The 25,435-nt window shown below is 38.5% G+C and overlaps 1 protein-coding gene across 1 annotated transcript; it reads left to right on the top strand.

Moving 5' to 3' along the window:
* Positions 1-602: 602 nt before the first annotated feature.
* SP4 (Sp4 transcription factor) lies at positions 603-25,435 on the top strand. The gene is made up of 6 exons (XM_042889080.1): positions 603-795; positions 1,407-1,507; positions 1,971-3,528; positions 20,211-20,439; positions 20,657-20,856; positions 21,661-25,435. Exons 1-6 carry the CDS (start codon positions 789-791, stop codon positions 21,906-21,908), a joined length of 2,343 nt encoding a protein of 780 aa, XP_042745014.1. The 5' UTR covers positions 603-788; the 3' UTR covers positions 21,909-25,435.

Genomic DNA, 25,435 nt, shown 5'->3' with positions numbered 1-25,435 from the left:
GAGCTTCCCGCGCGCTGTCAGTTAGGGGAGAGCGAGGCGGGCGCGCACAACCTGGTTGGTCAGTGCGGCGCGCGGCCCCGCCCACCGCCTCGCTGGATTGGCCACTGGCGCGCACTCGCGCGCTCCCCCTTCCCTCGGCGCCCGAGCCGCGGCGGGCAGGCCGGCAGCGAGGTGTCGGCCTCCCCCCGCCCCTCGGTGCCGCAGGCCCCACCCTCCTCCCGCCTCCCTCCGCCCCCCCACCCATCCGCGCTGTCAAAGCGCCGCACGAGCGCGCGCGCCGCGCAGCCCCGCCCCCCGCCGTGCGGCCCGGAGACGAGCGGGAGGAGGAGAAGAAGGCCGAGGCCGCCCTTGTGCTGCCTTGCCGGGCCCGGCTCGCGTCCCGCCCCCGCCCCGCCTCCTCAGCCTCCGGCGTGGGGAGCCGCGCTGAGGCGGAGAGAGCGCGAGGGGCGGCCGGGGGCTGGCGGCGGGGCTCGGTTTCCTCCTCAGTGGGCGGCGGTTGGGCCCCGGCGGGCCCCGCCCCGCCGCCGCGCGCCCTCCCCCCGGCGGCGGCGGCCGGCCCGCGACTGTCACTCAAAGCGGCGGGGCTGAGGCCGGCGGCGGCGGCGGGCGGAGAGAGAGGAGCTACGCCACAGCCCAGCGGCGGCCATTCGTGGAAAAATAGGCCGTCCCGCTCCTCCCCGCTCCGGCTGCGACCGGCCTTCTCCCCGCTACCCCCACCCCACCCTCCGCCTCCTCCTCCTCCTTCTCCTCCCCCCTAGAGCGGCGCCTCAGCGGGGCATTAATGCGGGATGAGCGGTATGTAACCCCCTCCCTCCTCCCTCCCGAGCACACCCCTCCCGCCCTCCCTCCGCTCCTCCCTCCACCCTCCGTCCCCTCCATCCCGCCCTCCCGCGTCCCCCCGTTTCTTCCCCGGGTCTCCCCGCTCACCCCGCCCTTCCTCCCGCGCCCCCTTTCTTCTCCTCCTCCCGCCGTGCCGCCCTCCTCCGTTCCCCCTTTCTTCGCAGCCCTCCCTCCTGTGCACATCCCTCCCTCCTTCATTTCTCTTTGCCTCCCTCCTTCCCTCCCATGCACAACCCTCCTCCTGCCCCCTGAAGCATCGACGGCCACTCAGTGGCCGATGCTTCGGGGGGCAGGAGGAGGAGGAGGGTTGTGGGTGGTTTTCTCCTGCTGTCTCCGGGAGAGGAAACCAAACCTCCCCTTTCTGGGTGTTAACTCTCCAGCCCCCATGGGTTGGGTTTCAAACCACGTTTCTCAGGACTCGGTTCTTTTGTAATAATGGTTTGCGCCGTTGTTTTTACGGAGAGATACGGGCGAGAAGCTGGGAACCAAAAAGGATACGCTTGTAGGTTTTGTTATTGTATAAATGAAGGTGAATAATTAACCTGTTACACTTGATATTTTTGCAGATCAAAAGAAGGAGGAAACTATGCCCACAGAGGGAGAGAAATCTCCCGAGGCAGAGAATAACAACAATAATAATAAAAAAGGGAAAACTGGAGGCTCACAGGTAAAGCACGCGCTCCCAAATTGGGAAGTGCACAAACTATTAGCGTTTAAAATTAAGTGTTCAGCTAGCAGCATTCCCTGCTGAGGGCATCTTTCTTCGGATTGGGTGAAGCCTAGTTGTTGGAGTGCAGTATTTTTACTGTCTTGATGTACTTCTTGATTGCGGTATACAGCAATGAGCTGCTTTCCACATAATAGAGGTCCTTATAAAATTTGCCCTTATTTTTGGAAAAAAACACTGGATGAGCAGGCACATATGTTGTCACGTACTCATTGATAATCATTGGCTTGTATTTAAAGATTATTTACAGAGACATATACTTCCTTATTCAGAGCTGTATCATTGGTCTCTATGCAGAAGCATGTTTTTGTCTGCTTTCTGTGTAAATCTGGATGCTTACTTTTGATGGTTAATGCCCATGCTTTTCTCCTGAATCTGTTCTGTTTTCTCTCTTTCTGGGTAGGATTCTCAGCCTTCACCTCTTGCTTTGCTAGCAGCCACTTGCAGCAAAATAGGAACTCCTGGTGAGAATCAAGCAACTGGACAGCAGCAGATTATTATAGATCCAAATCAAGGGTTGGTGCAGCTTCAAAATCAGCCACAACAGTTAGAATTAGTAACAACTCAGCTCGCTGGAAACTCTTGGCAGCTTGTTGCTGCATCTCCTTCTGCTTCAAAGGACAATAATGTTGCTCAACAGGGATCTTCCGTTGCCTCAAGCGCACCAAGTCCCTCCAGCAGTAACAATGGGAGTGCATCTCCTACAAAAACTAAATCGGGCAATTCTTCTGCAACAACCCCTGGACAATTTCAAGTCATTCAAGTACAAAATCCAAGTGGTAGTGTCCAGTATCAAGTGATACCACAGATTCAGACAACAGAAGGTCAACAAATTCAAATAAATCCTGCAAATGCTACTGGTCTACAAGATATACAGGGTCAAATTCAGCTTATTCCTGCAGGAAATAATCAAGCTATCCTCACGGCTTCAAATAGGACAGCTTCGGGGAATATTATTGCTCAGAACCTAGCAAATCAGACGGTCCCAGTCCAAATCAGGCCTGGTGTTTCCATACCACTGCAATTGCAAACCATCCCTGGTACTCAGGCACAAGTGGTGACAACTTTACCTATAAACATTGGTGGAGTAACCCTAGCATTGCCTGTGATAAACAACATGGCAGCTGGAGGAAGTTCAGGTCAAGTTGGCCAATCCACAGAGGGTGGAGTTTCCAATGGAAGTCAGCTGGCATCTACACCGGTCACTTCTGCCTCTGTTAGCTCAATGCCAGACTCTCCTTCTTCATCGTCCACTTCTACGACCACTGCTTCAACATCTCTAACTAGCAGTGACACCTTAGTAAGCTCTGCAGAAACAGGCCAGTGCACAAGCACAGCAGGCGGCAGTTCAGAGCAGCCAACGGAAGAATCTCAAACAACTGCGACAGACTCTGAAGCCCAAAGCTCCAGTCAGCTTCAGTCAAATGGATTACAGAATGTTCAGGATCAGTCAGGTTCCCTTCAGCAGGTACAGATTGTAGGTCAACCTATTCTACAGCAGATACAGATTCAGCAGCCTCAGCAGCAAATTATACAGGCCATTCCTCCACAGTCATTTCAACTCCAGTCAGGGCAAACTATACAGACCATCCAGCAGCAGTCTTTGCAGAATGTTCAGCTGCAGGCAGTAAGTCCAACTCAGGTGCTCATCCGGGCTCCAACTTTAACACCATCGGGACAGATCAGTTGGCAGACTGTACAGGTTCAGAATCTGCAAAGCCTTTCAAATCTTCAAGTTCAGAATGCTGGGTTACCCCAGCAACTCACCATTACCCCTGTGTCTTCAAGTGGTGGCACAACCATTGCCCAAATTGCTCCAGTGGCTGTTGCTGGTACCCCGATCACCCTGAATGCTGCCCAGCTTGCTTCAGTACCTAATCTTCAAACAGTAAGTGTTGCCAACCTTGGTGCTGCAGGTGTTCAAGTTCAAGGAGTTCCAGTTACTATTACCAGTGTTGCAGGTGAGTGATCTGACAAAGTGTTACATTGGTTGTCTTTTGTTTGTTTGTTTTTGAAATGATGGGGTTTTGGTTGGTTCTTTTACCGTGGTGAGAATGCTAGGCAGTTTTTAATACTTTCAAAGGCTTTTTTTTTTTTTTGTGTGTGTGTGTAGTAGACTTCAAATTTCTAACTCTGAGACTTTATCACTGAGATTCAGATTTTAAAATAGCTAGCACCTCTAGGCATTGAGCTAATATTCCACTTATATCAACTAAGTAGAACTACTTGTATTTGCTAAGACATAGAAAAGGATCATTTAAGGATAGTTTATAAAAAACCTGTTATGTTTGGGAGGGAATACGAGACTTGAGAGATATTATGTGTTTAAAAAAAATTATTAACAACTAGCAATGCAGAATCTTTTTCCAGCAATACTACTTTTCTGCGCATGGGGAAATGTAGGATGAGGACAATGACAGTAAGGGAAATCCTGTGTCAGGGTACACATTTATGTTGAAATTCATTATATTCTCTACTAACTCCTAACGTTGTGCCCTCAAAAGTTTGAGTTTTATAAAAAGATTGAATGGAATGAGGTATGCTTACTCACAACATGGTTTCAATGACTTAATCTTTGTTTTAAGAAAGGAAACAAAAGCCTTGTAACTGTATATTGATACTTGATGATGAACTTTTGATATGCATTCTGAAATACCTGCTTGGTTATGCTGGCCTAATCTTGGGGAGGAAGCTATTAAAAAGTTCTGGGCTAGAATAGAGAATTTAATCATAAAGTTCTGCACAAGAGCACTGCAGAGACCCACAAGGAAACTTCATGTGTAAAATTTGCAAGCTTTCAATTTAGGGGCTCTCTTTGCCAATTTGTAAACTCCTTAGAAGAACTTGATTTTACTTCATATGAGCAGAGGTCTTCTATTTTATTACTTCTAATAAACAACCTTTTGTCAACAACCCAACTACAATCTGTTATATTATGAAACTGTAAGGAAAAGCTTCTAGTGTCCAGTCTACGTGAATAATGTTGCACCATATTGTCTCGATCTTTTTTTTCGTAATCATGTGCTATGATATAAACAAAGGAAAGGATTGTACCCTTTGATTTAAGTACTTCTGAAGAGGCTAAACATACGCTGATAATGAGAAGTTTGCTGTTGGAAGAATTTTGTCAGTTTTAGTGCTCTTTAGCACTTAATGACATGTTGAAATACAGAGAGTTGGGTTGGATGCATTCAACTTGGTCGATTTAAGGAATGTTTTAGAAATGTTAATCTGGGGTTTGAGAATTAAAAGCTTGACCTTGCGTTTGGCTGTAATGCTTCAAAAAGAAATTTCAGCTCATGGGAATTGACCAACTTGTACAAAATTTTGCGGAATAATTTGCCTTGGAAAATTGTTCTTGATGGGAAGGTGCTGGTTGGCTGATCTTGCTCTAAAGTAAGAAGGGTTTAGAGGAATGGAAGTCCTGCTTTGAAAGCAGATTTGGGGGTGGGACAGAAGAAATTTTCCTATATGCTCTAAGTAGGTTTTTTTTTCTCTTCTCTGCTTACTAATGGGTTACAAATGTAGCTATTCAAACAAGGTATTCTGGATATCATCTTATTCAGTTGCCTTGTCTGCACCTCTGATTGTGTGTGGTCTCTTCTGGAGAGTAGATTTGAAGAGCAACTTTTTACATCTGTTGCTCTGACAGCAATGCCTCTTGTTTATTTCAATGGAAACTAGCAGAAACATAGAGCACAATGATAGTATTTGATAGAGCAAATTCTGAGCTACAAAACATTATTTTTCAAAATAATCACCACCATTACCTCTGCATTTCTGCCAGTGATGAACAGGAGCCTGCATACCACTCTTCTAGAAACAATATGTGCCAATGGAGGTGACCTACTGTTTCTGTCACCACCTCTGAAAAGCACTACCTATCATCTCACTGTGCTCACTTTCACTGTTTTGTGGCCATAAATGTTCAGCAAGCATCATTCGAATGTTAGTGGGTACCATTCTTTTTCCATGGGGGAATTCAGTTCTGTACTTCTGCTTCATGTGCACTTGCATGTCAGACACCATTCTGTCGGACTGCCCTGCTGCTGCCATCTGTTGCACGCCAACAAAATTTAAGGGAATACTGATGGGAAGGCTTAGTCTCTACTGTCATACTGCCAGTATTCCCCCCTGATGTTATGGGCCAACATAATAAATAGGAGGCATTATTTTTGGAGCAGCCCTTGTACATGATCTGAGATTGACAAGGGGGAATGGCGTTAAACTTGAAGGCAGGTTTAGGTTAGATGTTAGGAGGAAATTCTTTATGCAGAGGGTAGTGAAGCACTGTAACAGGCTGCCCAGAGAAATGGCAGATGTCCCATCTCTGGAGGTGTTCAAGGCCAGGTTGGATGTGCCCTGGACTGCCTGATTCTAGATGGTGGCAACCCTACCCATAGGGGATTGGAGCTAGATGATCTTCAGAATCCCTTCCAACCCAGGTCATTTTATGATTCATTTTATTCTGTGATGGTTTAGATTTGTTACTGAGGATGAAGGAAGGAGAATTAATCAGAAGTGTGATCCTAGAGAAGTGAAGCCTTAGTCATAGAGCGTTTGTGTGTTAACTGAACTTAAACTGTATTACCATTGAATTCCATACCAACTTAGGTAAGCTACTTCTGTAGCACTTTTATATCGGCAGCTGTGAATCTGCCAATCTTTCCTCCTTATCTGAAGTTCTGTTTCTCCTTCTTAAGAACTGAGGTTCTAATAAAGAACTTTGAGAATGTGAGAATTAAGTTACAGTTTCCTTCTCTAGTTATGTCTACTGTGAAACTTCCTGATTACCAGTTCTGGAGCAGAGTGGCATGGAAAGGAGAACATGATGTGCAGCACTGTTTTACTGCTATATCAAGTATTCAACTAAGGGATGGTTATGAAATAAAAAATTAAGTGCTGTGCCTATGTTTGTCAAGTAACTATAAAACAAACCTTTAGCAGAGATAAATCCACTCAGATCAATTAACTCCAGTTAACATCATCTTAATATCAAGCTTGGTACTAGGGCTTTGCAGTTAGAACTAAGGACAGAAAGGTTTCTTAGCTTTTTGAAGAAAAAGAAGGTTATTGGCTGTCTCTGAGGAAAGAAGACAGAATTGGAGCTAGAAACTGTCCAAATCAATGAACTAAGACATTCAAAGCCTTAGTCTTTCTCTGTAAGTAGGCCTGTGTCTGGGCAAGAGAAAGAGCAGAGGCTGTGATTACCCATGCGGATCTCCAGCCACTACCAAGTACTCTTCAGCAGAAAAAGAAAAAAGTACTCTAGAAATTTCTTTTACCTGGCTCCTCATTTTAATAGCCAGATTCTCAACTCTTTAAAATGCTAGTGGCACTACCTGCTTGAGAGGGAAGCCATCTGAATTGCCTCTGACTGCTTTGATGTCAGGAGATCTTGTGCAAGCCGGTGAATATAGGACCCTCTGTTCTGCACTGGTGAGACTTCACCTGGAGTGCTGCGTCCAGATGTGGAGAGACATAGAACTGTTGGAGTGCCTCCAGAGGATGTCCATAAAAATGATGTAAGGGATAGAACACCTCCTCTGTGAGAACAGGCTGAGAAAGCTGGGTCTGCTCAGCCTGGAGAAGACTCTGGAGAGACCTGACTGCAACCTGTCAGTATCTAAAGGGAGGGTGTATGGGAACTGCTGAATCACGGCATGAACCTCTGATTGATCACCTGAGGTGAGCCATGAGTCAGCCCTGGGAGCACAGGTGAAGGCAATTCACCTGTGCTGCCGGAAGGGGTGGAGCCTGGCTGCACCTCTCCTAGACCCATTTAAGAGCTGGCTACCAGTGGGGAAGGATCTCTTCTGGAGATCCCTCCTCTGGAGTTTTGCAGTGAGCCCAGAACACAGGTAAGCATTCTACCTATTCTCTTTTTGTTGTTATAATCTGCTTTGCTAACCTCTCTTGTTTGTTTCGTAATTATAACATCTTTATATTCCTTGATTATACACTGGGTCTATAAGAAGGAAGGGGCAGGGTCTTTAGCAGGGTTTGTTGTGATATGACAAGTGGAAATGGTTTCAAACTAGAAGAGGAGCGATTTAGATTGGTTGTAAGAAAAAAGCTTTTTATGATAAGGGTAATAAAGCACTGGAACAGATTGCCCAGAGAGGTAGTGGATGCCCCATCCTTGGAGACGTTCAAGATTAGGCTGGACAAGGCACTGAGCAATATGATCTAGCTGTAGGTGTCCCTGTTCCTTAGACTAGATGACCTTTAGAGGTCCCTTCCAACTCAAATGATTCTATGGTTCTTTAAACATGCTAACATCTAAACTGCTTGCCAATTATAAAGAATAAGCTGACTTGTTAAGGGCTATTAGCTTCCTCAAATTCATTTTTTTGTTGCTCTTTTGTATTTTTAAATTGAAGTTTTTGCTATTGTTAACTGAGCAGTTTACTTTTTAGAAGACTTTCTGTCATAACATCTGCGGACTGATATTTCCATTCTTTTTTCTGCAGTACCTAAGCTTGTCAATGTCAACTCTTTTGTTATGTTAATTGGACTTTCCAGAAGTGGACCATTTGCTACAAGTGAGCAGTGAAAGTAGGTGTTAGAAATGAGCAGTGTGGAGGATGTCCAGAAAGTGTCAGGGAAGAGATTGTGAAGAATTCAACCCGTCCATTGATTCAGGTGCTCTAGCTTTGTTAGGAGAAAAGAAAGAAGGCTCTCTATCCTTTGAGCAAACCAAACTGATCCAACCAGCCGATTTTCAGGGGATAATAATAATAAAACAACAATAAGTGTATCTCTGAAATAACTGTTCTTTTATTTGTGCCATATTTCTGTTTTATGAACGTTGTTTTTCCAAATTATTTTACAGAAGGGTAAGGTAGGTAAAGCAATATAACTCTTAAGTAATTCAATGCAAATAACAAGCTTAGCTTAAAATTAACACGGAAATGTTAAGCTAGAGAACTGTGTTGGGAAAACCTGTTTAGATATTTTGAGGTGTTTTTGGTTAGGTTTTTGGGTTTTTTTAAAATGCTAAATTCTAATAGGGACAAATCTCACAATGGGAAGAAAAAAAATTTCAAGTAAAAGCCATATTTTGGTTAATTTCTCTAAATTTGTTACTGTTTCCTGTCTCGAGATGTATAGGTTCTGTTGTAAACCAAGGAAGGCGAATAAATGTTTGGTGTTTTTTGTTTGTTTTTAAGTTAAAAGCTCAAGCACGTTATTTCTGGTAGCTTTTGAACTATATGTCAAAAAGCAAGGCAAAAGCAAAGGAGTTCTCATCTTTTCACTTTCACACCCCAACTGAATATTCATTCAGTATCAGTGAAGAGGAAAGTTACTTCTAACTGTGGGGGTGACTGAGTGCTGATGCCCAGAGAGGTTGTGGTGTCTCCATGTGTGGAGATCTTCAAAACCCATGGTCCTTGGCAGCCAGCTGTAGAGTGGCCTTGCTTGAGTGAGCAGTGACGATGTACCAAGTGACTTTCAGGCATGACTTCCTGTCCACACCACCCTAAGGGTCTGTGAAGTTTTACAGAAAAAAAATGTAGAAAGTGTCATTCAAAAGAAGAATTAAAAATAGAAGGGGGCAGGGGGAGGAAGCCGGATGAGAAAGATGTAGAAACTAACTATTTGAGCTTTAAAGCAAGATCTGTGAATAGTGATTTATTTAAAAGTTAATCAAACCTAAATGCAATTGTGATCACTTGAACGTGCAGGGATCTGTATACACCTGCCTTGCTGTGAGATTAGTACCAGTCATAGCCTTTAAGCAAGCTAGTTCTGTACAAAGTGAAGTGCATTTTTCTGTTTTCTGAGTTCATGTTTTATATGTGATTCCCTGTGGAATGGAAAGTCTGTGGTATTAATCAGAAGTAAAATAGATGGTGACTTATGAATTTGTCCCAAATAAGCTTGGGTTCATGCAGGTAATAGACAATTCTCTTGCCTTTTTTTCAAAGCTTCTGTTGCGATAGGTGTGGGTGCAAGATCAAAAGATTCTCCCTGTCTCTTAAAATAAGATAGCCTTTGCCTTTTTAAAGCCTATTTTCAATTCCTTTTATTTGCCCAAATGTGTTAATTGACAAAAGTAATTTGTTTTAGTATTAGATGGTTCTAAGAAGAATAATTTGTGAAGCCATTTCCTTTTGGTGAACTAATTTACTTCATCCCTCATTGTGTTGATCTTGGAGTATATTTGTACTAACGATAGCATGAGTATTTGTGGGTGCTGATGAATATGGGGTGAAATAAAACATCAGTTTTATTAAGACCAGTTACACTGCAAGAAAACGGTGACAATTCATGTTTTGTCTGTAAGGGTTTTGTGTTCTGCCTGTTCTTATACTGGGGTGGTCAGTAGAGGTCTCAAGCTTCTTTTGAACTTGTTCATTGTTTTTGCTGGCAGCAGAAATATACAGATCCTCTCCTACTGGTGTGAACAGTGGCTTTACAGAATAACTTAGTTACTTAGGAAAAAGAGTTAATAGGTTGAAATTGCGTCTATCTTAATTACGTTTCTTGAAATAATTTTGTTATATGATGTTTAGCTTTTCTTACTGAGTTATTTTTGTTTTGAAAACATGAAGATAAAAGTTACAGCTTTGTTATTTACTTGCTTTAAGCAAGAGTTCCCAGATCCCACCACATTGTGACTGAAGTCATTTTAAGATGAGCGTTGATGTGGCCTGAATGATGGGGAATTGGTAGTTTGTCCATCAGAACAAAATGGAGGAATGGCTTGTGTTCAGTGGAAAGGTTTGCTGCCTGGCAGCACTGCAACTGGGGAGTTTTAAGAGACTTCTATAGGGATGTGCTGTGGATTCTAAAGCAGTTGTTAATGACTATGTGAGTTCAATACTAAGTGTTGTCATTAGGATGCTTGAAAAAATGTCATGAGCCTCATTCTTTGCTTTCATAATTTCTAGTAATGTGAGTTTCTAAGGCTTTTTTCCTTCTTGACAAGCTACTTTCATTCTGCTACTGTTAGTAGTTGCACAGTTTGCCAGCATCTCAGTTCTCATCCTGTCTTGTATTTCTCAGATTTGTCTACATCCATCGTATGCTTTGTTTTCCCTTTGCTTCTTTATTGACTCTTCTTGTGTGAGTCACTAATTCTGACTTGCTGTTCAGAAAAAGAAGAGATTGTTTACATGTTACTACCATTCTGGTTTAGACTTCGCAGGAGAGTTTGAAGAATTTAGTATAATGTTTCAAATAGGAAAAAGCATACAAGATTAAATGCATGCAACTTAAAGACTGTGAGTCAAAGGTGTTTCTAATTAAGTATTTAGTTTCTCATCACATCTGATGTTGATTACATACAAAAGTAATCGTTTTTCCCACTCTTAAATGATTTGCTGCTAACATCTTCATGAGCCAGAAGTGCTACTTATACTTGATCTTTGAATTATTTTTCTTCCATTAACTTATCCTTTTTTTTTTTTTTAGTCCATTTTTTTTTTTCACATGTTCACTGCTTGTCTGAAATAAATACACTGTCTTAATTGTTGTGTTAAGGACCTTTTATTTAGTGTTCTCAAACTCTTCTATTATGAGAAATTGAATGATCCTTTGGACAACTCACAATCTGCTGTTATCTCATTCTTTTGTGTTAGTTACCAAGGAAGGGAAGGGGTTTAGCCTAAAGTCCTAGAATATTACATCTATTTTGTTAAATGAAAGTATATTTTCATGACAATGTAATCATTGGATCTCCTTGCTCATATTAGTGTGACAGTGAGTATGTATAGAGTCATAAGATAGTGAGCTGAGCAAGGAGGGGTAGCCATAGGCAGTGACAACATGAAAAGGGTTTAAAATAGCCATATTTTTATAGCTGCAAACTGGCATATATAATTACCCAGTGTGAGAATCAAAGGAACTAATGTATGGTGATTACTTGAGGTTTTCAGAACATCATCCAGTGTTTCCCTGGATGCTCACTGGGAAGCAAGCTGTGGCAAACACCTTGAAAGAAATACAAGCTACAAACCTGTGGGATCTGTAATAAGAAAGATAAGTACAAAGAACTGAGCTGTTTTCTACAAAGGCAGAAGAAATGCAGGATTTCTGCTTAGCTTTTGCAGTTTTTAATGTTACTTGGCTCTGGGGATGTAGTTGGGAAGAGTATCAAAACTTACTGTACTTCTTCCAAAGTCATGAAAGGTCACTTGCATCTGTTCTCAGGTTGCCTTAGCTGAGAACTGTTGCGGAACCTCAGTGTTCTAAATGTTCTAGTACTGGTGTTCTTTTCAAATGCTTCAAGGTAATTAGAAGCATTTAGTCTTCTAATGACAAAATTGCTGTGTTGGATTTTCTTAAACTGAAATTGAAAATAGTGGTAGAAGGAATTTAACGAGAAACCTTGCTGATGACAGCAAATGTTTGAGTAGGCAATGGTAGTTTAAAAATAAAGTATTAATATGGTGTTCTGAACTTTGTGTGAGTGTACAATCTTCCCATTCAGCTAAATGGAGAATAATCTAGTAAAAATGCCTCAATAAAAGAACACTTGCCTTTTCTGTGAGTAGCAAGGTGTAACTTTATTGCTGCTTCCATGGAAAGCAGGAAGGGGAGGTATTTAAAATACTTGCTTTGCTCATAACTGCAGGGTGAAACAAGTTTCTAATGAGCTATTTCTATGCTATCATCTTCTAGAATTAGATGCTAGTTCTTAAGCTTTTCAAAGAAAAGCATCATTAAAACTATTTCCCTATTTTATATTCTTAGAGTGTTTCAACAATAGAGGTTATCTCTAAGAGTATCAGTTCTTGCCCTTACCTCTCTTGTATCCTGTTGTCAGAAACCAGGGTATATACAGCAAGAAAAGAATAGGCTGAATTTTCTTATTTAGAAACTAGCAAGCAAGCATACAATTATGAGTACTGCACAAGTTCATCAGATTGTTAGTGTTTTAAAACAAAATGGATTAAATACACTTAAACCCATATTAAGCCAACTACTTGTTTGTCTGTTACAGCTGTGTAAAGGAAGAGAAAAAAGAGATGAGAGAGAAATGATACTCAAAATCTGATTTCGGTAGCTTCCTTGGTGCAATGTGCATTGTCACAAAGTTGCTTCACAAGATTCTCATCGTGGTAGATGTGAGAAATTGGCTCTTATTATTTTAGTACATAAAAAATGTTGGATGTTAATGATGATTACTTAATATCTAACTATATTATGTAATGGGACAGCGTGTTTTTAAGGCGGAACATTAATTTCAAGTATAAAAAATATCATTATGAAGAAACAACTAATCTTTCAATGGTCAGTAATTTTTTTTTAATGGATAAATTTAAAGTTATTTTATTAATATGCTATAGCATAGTAGTCAGAGCTATGTATGAAATGTCATTGTTGTGGTTGTTTTGCTCTTCTCATGAAATTTTCACCAGGACAAAAGCTCTGGACGTCCATAATCTGCTGAAACAGCTTTGCTTGGGGGATGTTTAATAGTTTTTCTTAAGAATGGAGTTAGGTGTGATGTTTGCTACTGCTGATGCTGGCTGACAGCACTGTATCTTGATCAGCCAGTCATTGGTAAGCCATTCTTATCCCATCACATATTGTCATCTTGATAATCTGGGAGACTAAGTATCATCCTTATTTTTAAAAAAAAAAAAAAGGAAATGGCTGCTTAATATCCTCTAGTGGAAAACAGCTTGGCATATGTGTTAGGTACTAGTCTGACTTTCTTTAATTTATTGAATGGTTTCAAGTGCTGATGTGTCCAATTTTCTGAATACTGAACACTGAAAGATAATGGGCTTTGATTGACTTGTTCTCTTGGCTGTTGGCAAGAAAATGTGTGAAACATCAAGCTCTTCAATTTGTTCTGTATCAGAAAGAAAGAGCAAGTAAGATTTACTTTTACAGGGTAACAATGTTGCAGAAATACTGGCAGAACTTTCAAAGACTTCTGTCCTACAGATTTACATGGCTCTTAAGATGTAGCTCTCCTGGTCCTTGCCTGATAAAGGCAAAATATGACATTATAAATAAACAAATTGGTCTTCATCACCAACATTTTATTTTTTTTAATTCTGAACAAATTATCAAATGCTGTCTGAATTAGTCTAAAGTCAGCAAACTTCATTTCTGTTCAAAGGATTTTCCACTTTCCATGTACATACCTGCTTACTAATGCCTCTTGTGCACAGAGGCACGCTTACTTTTATCTTTATCAATATAAAGATAGCATCACATGTGACCAAAATGTTTACTTCAAGGACATTTATGAATCTCTTAGTCTAGCATGGACATGAGAACATAAAATGTTAACTAGCTAAACTATAGTTAAAAGCAAAAACAAACAACAAAAAAACAAAACAAACAGAAAGGACAGGCTACTGAAACCTGAGCTTATTTTTTTTGTTTTTTTTTTTTTCTTCTCAGCCTCCTTCTGTGCCTTTAAGATCAAACTATTGCTATTTGCATCATAATATTCAGAAGAGGAATCAAGATGCTAAAAACAGACTTGTGAGAAATTCCAGAAAACAGTATTTTGATTTCCATATGGCGGAATTGTGTAGGATCTGTATGTAGCTTCTTTATTGTTACAGTTAGTCAGGTATTGAGCTCTTCTGGTTGTATTGTAGAGACTGTCAGCAAACTTTTGCTCTCTTGCCATTCATTTTAAAGTAAAGGGGAAGAGATGCAATAAAGGACTGAGACGCATTCTTTTGTGGTTATGAGCTGTATGTAGCTGGGAATTGGGATGTGGTAGTGGAATACAGAGAGATGTTCACTTAAACTTTTAAGGGCTGCGTTTCTTGCATCTACTATTAGTTTGCATGCAGCTTACCTGACATTGTGCAGCACTGTTGGTAGTTGGATTTTCAGTTATCTGTCTGCTCTGAGGTTTAGTACATAGGGAACTACTATTTTCCGTCTGCAGAGAAATGTTCTTGAGCACTTATTCCCAATACACTTCTTTATTTGATTGTTGGTGGTTTTTTTTCAATAAAAAGGAAAATAAGTTTTTCTCAAACTTTAGCAGTAGGATAACAAGATTTTTTTTGATTGCTGCTCCTTCATAGTAAATTGAGCATGTTTTCTGTTGAAGCCTGTTAAAATCACAGCAGCAATCCAGAATACCGAAGTTCTTACCTTGCTTTGACTGTAACCTCTACTTGGTTGCACAGTACCAAGTTTTGTGCAAATGCAGCACCATGTTTATTTTCTTACAGTGTTCCTGTATAGGTCTTTCTGTGTTGTATTTGACATAGCTCTTTGTTGTTTAACAGTAATAAAGATGAAATAGGCTTTCTGTTAAATGAAAAGTAATACTAGCTGGAACCTTTTTCTTCTGTCTGAAGATATTGAGGTGACTTCAGGCTGTGCTAATGCACTTGTAAGAAGCCTAGCAGTTTTTAAGTTATTAAAGTATCTTCGTGAAATTTCTTAAGCTTTGTATTGTGTCTTTGTTTTGCCAGTATTGTGAGGAAACGTCAATGGTAGGTGGATGGTTAGACTAGGTGATCTTGGAGGTCTTTTTCAACCTGGTGATTCTATGATTCTATGCATATGATTCTTGTACCAAGGGGAAAGCACTTAATATTCTTTAAGGTATTGAAAACTCATGAACTACTTCTGTCTTAATCCTTATACTTTTAAGTGGTATTTTTCATAGAAGCTGCTTAATTTGATGCTCATCATTAATTTTTGAGTACACTATTCCATTTGACATGGGAAGAAAGGTTTCTGTAGAGAAGATGCCAAGATTGTATGAATATTGCCAGGTTGGACAACAGGCAAAAGATAGAAACTTGTTGCATTGTCAGTATAGGAAGCAGAAAAGAAAGATGTCAGTGCAATGCTGCAGTTTGTATTGGAATTTGTTTCTGCTTCTGTAATGTCTGACCACATTGTGCTATGATGGCCCATATTTCTTGAAGTAGTTGGTTGAATCCAATTCCTTTTTCTCCAAATTGCTTTTCTCTGAAGATCACATGGGTCCCTTGCATCAACCATTGTGCAGTTTCTCTTCTGGGAAATATATTTCCCATTGTCTATCATTTCTTTATCAAAACTTTATAAATCACTTCTTCAAGGCAAAAGATGAGGCAGTATTATCTGCATACTGTTTTAGTAATACCAAATAACATTGTCTTCTGTGTCAATACTGAAAGTCACTTTTGTCTCTCTGTCACTGTTTAATTTATTAATTTAATGACTCACCATCTCTCATGTTTAATTTAGAGACATGATTTTCACTTCATTCTTCAGTTTAAAACCTTTCTAGTGGGTGATGTTGGAAAAAGAAAGATTAACTGTGAAATATTGCAAAGACTGCAGTTGGGGTGCGCAGGGGAGAAGAGGAAGTGAGACCCCTTTCTCCCACTGCATTGTCTTGGCAAATTTTTTAATGGATGAGTTGATGTGTCACCTCCAAAGCAGCCTGTCATTAACTTTATTTTAGTTGTCCTGTAGTCATACGCATTGAGTTATAAATATTGCTTGCAATCTTCTTCATTTCTGGAGTGTGCAGTTAAACAATGCCTTGGGTTTGTTTTGGTTTGGTTTTTGTAACAGTAATCAGTCTGACTAGCTACATTTTGCTATAGATTTTGCAATAAGGTTCAGGCTGCTGTCATTAATGCTGCCATCTCTTTAACTGCAGAATAATAACTGGCTGCATAGCAGCAACAGGAACTTTATGCAAATTGTTCTGGGGAACTAAGTACCAGAAACTAGAAGTCTCCTTAGTCTTAAATTTCTCTTCCTTCCTAGATCTGTTTTCTAAAGCTTCTGCGGATCATCAAAGTTACAGCCTTTTCCCTTTCTGTCCTACTTGACTCAGCGAATAGTTTTTCATGCTTACTACTACAGGAGAACAAGAATAGGAGTGTGTGTGCAATGTCTTATAAAAGGAAATTTGTTTTCATTTGTGTTGGATAACCAAGCCTAGTAACAGTGATCTTTAGTAGTAAATCACCCTGTAGAAATCGTTTCTTAGATAGCTAATGCATTCTATCTTTGTCGTCTAAGTTGTATTATGTGTGCTCTTATTTTGTAAGTTAGCTTTGAAAGCTGACGAAGTGATGCTGAAGACTATTTGATCCTGTGTTGTGTGATACTGAGTATTGACTGCTTAAATGTTTAAGGCTAGTGACTAAAGTCATGTAAGTTTTTCTATTTGTGAAGTCTGAAAAATGTGTGTCATGTTTTTAACTGCTTTGTCATAATCACATATACAATATTCTAATGAGTGGGAGACTTACTGCACTTGATTTTTTCAAAGTAAATACTATATCAGGTTGCTTTGTTGTTTTATTTGACTACAGGACAGCATACAGTGATTACTATCCAAAAGAAATAGAATAAAATGAAGTCATTGATGTCAGTGTTGTAATATGTGGTAGCATATTGTAGTGACCTCGAGTTGTGACCTGAGACAGTATGTACAGTAGTTCAAATTCAGTGATTTTTGTTGATCTGAATTGTTTCACGGTTTCAGAAAAATCACTGTTTAAAAAAAAAGTCACAGGAATATTATGAAAAGCTGTCTTCTACAAGCAAGTATAAATGTGCAGTGACTACTTTGACAACTCATCTGTAATAACACAGGTGAAGTGTGACTTTGTTCCTTTATTTAATAATTTGTTTAGACTTCTGTCTGAAATCTATGTTGGAACATGAGACCTTTTTTACTGCAAGGCTTGATTATGAATGGTGAAGTACAGTGATACTGAGCCTTGTGGTTTGGAGTGCATCAGAAGGAAATAATGTTAAGAGATTTTAAGATAATTTTAGCAGAACTTTTAGAAGGTTTTAAGTGATGTTTTTATGCCCTAGTAGCAAGTCATGTAAAGTGACACTGGATTATTCCTGTGTGTATAATAATTATCTCAACTACCTGTTTTTAAAATCAGCATGTTTTTTTTTTTTAATTAAAATAAACTAATTTATAACCAAGTCAGATATTTTTTCCTAGAAAGTACCTCAATTTTGCTTTTGTACGCTTTTAGCCAACTTGTATCAACAGTTAAGTAATACATCAAGTGGTGTGTGTTTTTCAATAAACTCGACTTAAAAAAACAAACAAACAATTCCTCATCTATCTTTACCATTATTTTCCAACTTGTGAAGACTCCATCAGGATAAGAAGAAAAAATGCAGCAGTACATTCATAACGTTCTAGTTCATTTCATCTAGCTACCTGTACTGATAAGCTCTAGTACCATTCCATAGATTGTACTGTGGTGTATCTAAGTTCTGTTTTTATCTCAAGGGACAGTTGAAGCTTTGCTTACACAGGATCACAGAATCATAGGGTTTGAAAGGGTCCTCTGGAGAGCATATAGTCCAACCCCCCCGCTGAAGCAGATTCCCTAGAGTAAGTTGCAGTGTTGGGGCCTAATAAACCTACTCCATCTCTTGTGATTGCTGCAGCTTTTACTGTAGCTCCTCACTGCAGAGACTAATATTCTTCTCTAGCAAAGTAGTGCTACTGTTCTTCTGGTTTAAGTTCTTGAAAATTTCTTGTTTTCAGGATGGTACTCGTTTTTGTCAATCCTCAAGTCTCAAGTGACTTTCATTTTCAGTAATTTTTTACATGCTGTGTATCCTTTTTTCTTCCCTTAATAAGTATAATTGTAAAAGTCAAAGCCTTTAGTGTTCCATTAGTGGATCCTGGAATGTAGTTTAAAAAAAAAAAAAAAAAATCAAAATCCTCTATCACTCAAGACTGCAGTGATTCCACTTTAAGATCTAGACAAGAGCATGTTCTGATTGCTTTAGGTGGGCTTTTTTTGGTGTTTTTTCTTGGAGGAAGGAAGATCTCTAATTTTTCTTCAAAAGAAAAAACAATTTCAGTTCACCTATAGTATACTTATTTTACTATCTTAGAAACAGAATAAATTTAATTTTTTTTTTAAATACAAGAGGACAACATGCATTTCTTTCTTTCCTGTGTGCTACTATTGTGCTAGCTTGTTTGGCTGCTTTTTCAGGAGTTCCAAAAAAAAAAAGTCCAGGAATTACAATATTAAACTTCTCAGGGTTTTCTTTGCAGGAATATATATAATTATCATGTAACTGTGCTTATTATATAACCTTATTTTCAGCATTTTCTTTTTTGTTTGTTTGTTTCTGCTGTTTCCTGTACACTTATGAACAGCTTCTCCTGAGATGTATTGCTACATTATGCTTAATAAATAGATTAAGGCTGTAGGGTGTATCATGTTGTTCAAGGCGGTCCTCACATGGACCACACAAGTATGCATTGGAGAGCAAATGACAAAGATGAGGGAATGTGCAAGATCAGTGAAGTGTGTCAGTTGTGGTGCTGAATATTATGATGTCAGAAGACTCTTGTGTGGTTGTTGTCCTTTGATTTAGGCTGAAAGTTGGTTCATGTCAAATCGGGGAACGTAAGATTTTTAGAAATGCCAAGCAGACTTTCTCATAAATGCAGATTGCCAGATCTAGAAAGAATTGTGTGTTAGACTCTCTTCACTTTAGAAGTAGTCGTGAAGCTAAAAAAGTTCTTAAAAACTGCTAGTGAGAGCAGTAACATAGGCCACAATACTTGTCTTCAGCTTTTGTGGTGACAATCGCTAGGCTGCCATCATTTGCAGTGCTGGCACTGTGGATTAAATTTTGCATCTTGGGTCTCTTCAGCACGCTGAGAGCAGTTCATGTTCTGCAAAAGACTGCAAGTGAATCTGCCAGTTCTCTCAATTTATTTACCTTTGGCTAACTGAGAACTACAGCTGGTTTCTAACACAACAGTTGTGTTTCCTTTTACTTCCCATTTGTGTGAAGACAATGAAGTTTTGAAAATAGCAGTATATTAATGGGTTTTTGTCCTGTTTCTGTTATTGGCAGGACTGGCATTTGGTGTTGTCCTACTGCAGCTGAAAGTTATCTCTGTGTCCTATTATTTGTCATGTTATTTTCCCAGATACTAACATACTAACTTTTTAAGAAAATACAACAGTACTCTGCTGCTGAAGAAACTTCATTTCTTGCCTAGAGTACTCCTTATTTTGCTTGTAGATCAAAACAATCAACCTGCATGTCTTTGACTGAGAAAGTCAATGAGATCAATAAGCTTCTGCAATGAAACTAAATTGTTAATTCATCAAGTCAGTCTTAATTCCATTTAATTCATTCAAGCTCATTCAGTAGGCTTCTTAAAAATGTATTTCCTTCTGCAAAACAAGTTCTGCTATGCTAGCTTGTTCAAGTCTAGTCCTATAATATTTCTTTTTCTCTGAACCAAATAGGAACTTTCACAATGGTGATTCAATGCAGTTTGTAGGAGAGGAGACAGTTCTATATATGTCATAAAAGCATCTTTCAAATTGAGCTTTTAGTTTTCTGAATGTTGATGTATTTTTCAAGGCAAATAGATTTAATAATTCTAAGATTTTGTTATCTCAGCTTTTGAGGGAGAAAAACAGAACTTGTTAAACTTGTCCACATTTCTTAGTGTTGTTCAGCATTTTGTAGCATCATATTGTTCTGATAAGAAATTATGTTAAACAGGGCCATCTAAGCTTGCAGGTGCACCTTCTGGCGCTGCTTAAGAAAAGTAGCTGGATTTAATATTTGTTTTCCTTAACTGCAAGTGGATTTTCTTTTCTGTAAGATGTATGAAATTAACTTGCACATTTACTGAAATGGCCGAGAAATTGTAGAATCTTTTTTCCTTATTTTACAGGTCAACAGCAAGGGCAGGATGGAGTAAAAGTGCAGCAGGCTACCATAGCACCTGTTACTGTAGCGGTAGGTGGCATTGCTAATGCAGGAATTGGTGCTGTTAGTCCTGATCAGATAACACAAGTGCAGCTGCAACAAGCTCAACAAGCTTCTGACCAGGAAGTGCAACCTGGCAAGAGAACAAGAAGAGTTGCGTGCTCATGTCCCAATTGCAGAGAGGGAGAAGGAAGGTGTGTATAAATGTTATTAATGCATCTTGTCACACTTTGTCATTTGGGCTTCTAATTTTCTATTGTCATATACTTTTTTGTTGTGCTGTCTACTGGAAAGTACGTTTATATATTCCTTTTTAGACAAGGGATTATAACTATCATGAAGTAATTTCCTACAACAGTTAGTAATGTTTTGGAATAAAATTATTTACCTGTTTATATTTGATCTTTTTAGAAGCAGCAATGAGCCAGGAAAAAAGAAGCAACATATCTGCCATATTGAAGGATGCGGTAAAGTTTATGGCAAGACATCTCATCTTCGGGCGCATCTGCGCTGGCATACTGGTGAAAGACCGTTTATATGCAACTGGGTTTTTTGTGGCAAGCGATTTACAAGAAGCGATGAGTTGCAAAGACATAGAAGAACCCACACAGGTTGGTCACCCCTCTCTACGTACGTAATAGCTTGTGTCTGGATCATAGTGGCCACATTTAAACAGTGATACTGAAGGCCTCAAGGTCTCTGAAAAACACTTTTACGTATAAATAAAGGAGCACAAAATGGAGGAAGTGGTTGGCTTCAGTTTCCTCTTTGGGAAGTTTCCCTGATATTTCAGATGATGATAAAGGAAGCTCTCCTAACAGTTCAGATTAAAAAGGCAGACCTTTTAGAAACTAAGAATGTTATTAGCCTGCATATTTTTAGCCCTCAATAAAGGTGATTTTTGTGTGTTTTTTTTTTTTTAATCCACTCAAACTTATAGCTGCAAAAGATTGTACTCAAAAGAAACCTAATGATATTCAAACACTGTCAGAACTTGTTAGTATGGTGAATTTTTCTCTCAAGTTTGATTTTATACATTTTTATGAGACATTCATGGAACTCTGGGATTCACATAATTGTAATCTAAGTAAAAGTATGTATTTTTTTAATGCTATCAAGTAGCATTACTTAGTCTGTCAGAGTTATGGGAGGTGAACAAATTCTCTTGTGATCTGAATTTCAAACTACTCACTAGATAGTTAGAGCATAGCAAATGTTTAAGAATGTTTTAATAGTGAAGAATGGCTTGCCAAAATCTGAAAAGACCTGAGAATCAAAGTAGAGAAGAAAACATTGTATCCTTTGAAAAATATTTCACATGTTCAATAGAAAAGGGTCAGATTGAAATGGTCAAACAAAAGTTGTTCTGTGCTCTCTTTTGCTAATATTTTGGTTTTGTTTTTCTTTTAAAAAAGGTGAAAAGAGATTTGAGTGCCCAGAATGCTCTAAAAGGTTTATGCGAAGTGACCATCTATCGAAACATGTCAAAACTCATCAGAACAAGAAGGGTGGTGGAACAGCCCTTGCTATTGTTACCTCAGGAGAACTGGACTCTTCAGTTACTGAGGTTCTTGGTTCTCCAAGAATTGTCACTGTTGCTGCCATTTCTCAAGATTCAAACCCAGCAACCCCTAATGTTTCAACAAACATGGAAGAATTCTGAAAGGATAATTTATATGGACGCCTAGTGCTGCACTTAAGTTTACATGCCTTTCAGGATATGGAAGTGAGCTTGTAAAGTGGATTACGGAGAAGGAAATTGTGTTATCAGTCTTGACTTCTGTAAGTGTTCCAGGTTGGAGGGTCAGCATGGAAAGTGTACACTGGTGCAACAAGGCAAAATTTCAAAAATACAAACAGCGCAAATTGATGTACTGGATAAACAGATGGGGAAATATTATTTCCATACTGTACTTTTTTTAGTTATATGTCTGTATATCATGTAATGATTTTAAATGAACTTTTCCCTTCTATTTTGGCATTGTATGTTGATGTGTTTGTAAAATCAGATAATATCAATGTAAAACAGGGTGGACCGTGACTAGGGTTAATATCATTTTATGAAGGTACTTTGTTTTTAATATGAATTTGTAATATTTTCATGATAACATCCTTTTCCCATAAAGCACAGCAAAACTGAATACAGACTGAACAAAAGGGGAAATAGTTTAGGTTTTTGCTCAGTCCACAGAACGTGTTAGTTTATTTTGGCCGTCTTTTCTCGAGTTTTAGGGTTACTCAACTAGCAGCTGGATGATACATGCTGTGAGGTGGATCTGAGGTGGACCTCAGATTTATTTTGACCACTACATTATAGTAGTGCGTATAAATGACAATCAGTGAGTTCTAATTCCTCTCTTTCTTTGGAGAGCTAAGATTATGTAGAATTAGTGTATACAGTAGGAAGAAACACAACCGTAGAAAGATATTAACATAAGATTTTACAAAACTAATGGTGTCTTTATGTAGGAGGAAGAATGAATATGGCAACTTTTGGGTCAATTTTGAGTATTTCATATTTTGAAGTATCAGTGGTCTGTTTCTAACTCATAGGTAACAAGTAATAAAATCTCAATATTTAAATGTTTTAATTTTGTTAGAATTCGTGGAAACAATCAGAGAATTGTCTCCATGAGTGCTGTAAATCACTCTCCAGTATCTTCTTTCTATGATACTAGCTATTTTCTTGTGGTTAATGTGCTGAGTTCTTTATGCTTTGACTTAATAGCCAAAGAGAAGAATTGATTACCACATTTTAACCAAAAAAGGCACAAGTAAAAATTTTCTCTCATTTCCCCTAAATGTTACTGTCTTTATTTTCTCTTCTTTCTTGGGCTGGTAATAAATATCTGTTACCTATTGAGTCTTACATTGAGACTCCAACCATAAAACAAAATGGAGAAAGGGGAATACAGTTATCACTTCATATGGCTTTTGATTTGAAAGGTTTCTTCATGTTTTCAGATGAATTGGATCAGTAGGAATACAGAGGATATAGAAAGCAGCAGCAATGGAAATCTGCAGTTCGTATGTGAAAACTCCCACATTTAAAGGGAGGAAAGATGGCCAGCTATTTCATACTCAGGATTTTGAATTATTTCCCACAGTCATAAATGTAACTTTTTACACATATAGTCATTTGGTGATAATTCTCATGACCACTATTTAAAAAAAAAAAACAAAAAATATGCCAAAATATTTAATGTAACAAAAGGAAGTACAGTGTAAGAAAGATAAGATTTTTGTTTGTTTTCCTGCAAATTAAAGAAGGAAGAATGTGTTTGGTAACTGTTGGTTTGAGACACATAACAGATACCCTTTGCATTCTCTCTCAAAACTTATACTTCTCATCTGAATACTTTATCAATCTTGTGGTGTTTTGTGTATTTTTGAAGCAAGAGGAGTACCAATCATTGTTTACACTGTGTACACTTTAGGCCAGCCCTTTGTAGCAAAATAACAAACTGAAGGTATTTATACTTCCAGTTTACATTTAAAAAAAAAAAAAAAGCTTTGAGATTAAAGAAAAACAATTTTACACTGTGGTTATAAATTTCAAGTTTCTTAAAGCTTTTGTAGACTTGTAACAGTCTTTAAATTTTAGTTGGGTTTTGTACATTTTTTTGTATATTTTATTTAAAGTACTCTTAACTGATGTATCTGGACTTAAAACATCAGACTCAATTAGATGTTACATTTAATACAGATGAACATTAGGTAGTATTAACTGTTAATTTTATTATATAGGAAATGGAATGTCAAATATATATTTTATCATTATGCTTCACAATCAGTGCTATACGTTTCTTTATGCAAAGAAGAGCTTTCCTAATGTTATTACCATGTTTCCTAGAGGTTAACGATTTTTGTAAGCTGAAGTTATGACCATTCTGCGCAACCATTTCATAGGTAATTTTTTCATGCATACTTGTGTATGCTGATAGGAAACTGAAATCCTTTTTAATTGGCAATGGATCCCTAATCTAGAAGTATCAAAATCTAAATCTAGTTGGCTTCTGAGCATCTAAAGTACGTTAACTTGTGTTAGCAGGTGCACATTTTACCACTGGAATTAGAAACATTTTGATGGTCTGTTCTGCAAAGCATCCTGAATCCACTTTTCTGTCTTAAAAGGATCGTAAATTTCAATGTCCTTTATTTGACTCAGTGGGATATAGCTGTTGTAAGTAATAGGGCACAGATGTGCAGTTGTATCTTGTTTAATGGCATTTCACTGTTCATTCCCTTTGCCACCGTTAAAAGTTTTGCTTTATTGTAATTATCAGTGCAAAGTGTATTTACCATGGTAGAACTCCGGTGTTAGAATAGTTATTTTCTTACAATATGATTTCTTTGGTTAGATTTGTGTATGTGTTGCCGATTACATTAGAAATTGGTGTTAAGTCATTATTTATCGCATTCTTTCATGAGAGCAGTAATAAAAGTGTGTAATCTAGGAGAAAAAGTTAATTTGTCAAAGTTAGGTAAGCATGATGTTTAGGTCCTATTTTTCAATTTTATAACTGTTTTACTGCAACAATATTTGTATTTAAGTCTTCATTTTAATGCCTTGTGGTGTTTTTTTTATGCATGTCACTGAATTGTCATCCCGCAAGAATTGATGTGCAGCATAGGGTGTTAAATCTACATAATGATTTTGAAACAGAAAAATAGTTGATGGTTAAAAAAAAAAAATGTAAATGTTTTGCAAAAATTCCTTATAAAAAGTTTTGTAGTAATATTTCACTTGTAAATTTTTCTAAGAAAAAAACATGGAAAAGGAAAAAAATGAAAAGAGTAACATTTCCCCTCATCTAGAATTTAGAACTTAATTCTGCCAGCAAAGCCTGTAAGGCATTAATTTGACACTTTTACAATGCTGATTTGTATGATTTTTTTGGTGGGTTTGGAACTAAAATCATGTACAAGTTGTTGCCTGCAATAACATTTTGCAAGTAACCTATTAAAATTCCCTTGAGTTTAAAAGGTTTCTTCATTTAATTACTTATATAGCAGCAGTGAATTATGTCCCAGTGATAATCTGTTCATCAAGAACACCAGAAAGCAAATGCTTCTCAATGGGGAAAGGTTGGCAGCAGCTTCTGGATTTGTGTAATTAAGACCTATGCTTGATGGTCAGCATTTCCCAACTGGCAGGCTCTTATCAGGGAAATAAAACAGCAGACTCCA

The sequence above is a fragment of the Lagopus leucura genome, unplaced genomic scaffold (genome assembly GCF_019238085.1).
Source record: "Lagopus leucura isolate 7727_CA_CO unplaced genomic scaffold, USGS_WTPT01 Super-Scaffold_100157, whole genome shotgun sequence".
Taxonomy (NCBI): Eukaryota; Metazoa; Chordata; class Aves; order Galliformes; family Phasianidae; genus Lagopus; species Lagopus leucura.
The sequence above is the reverse complement of the archived record's forward strand: the minus strand, read 5'-3'. Positions and strand labels throughout refer to the sequence as shown.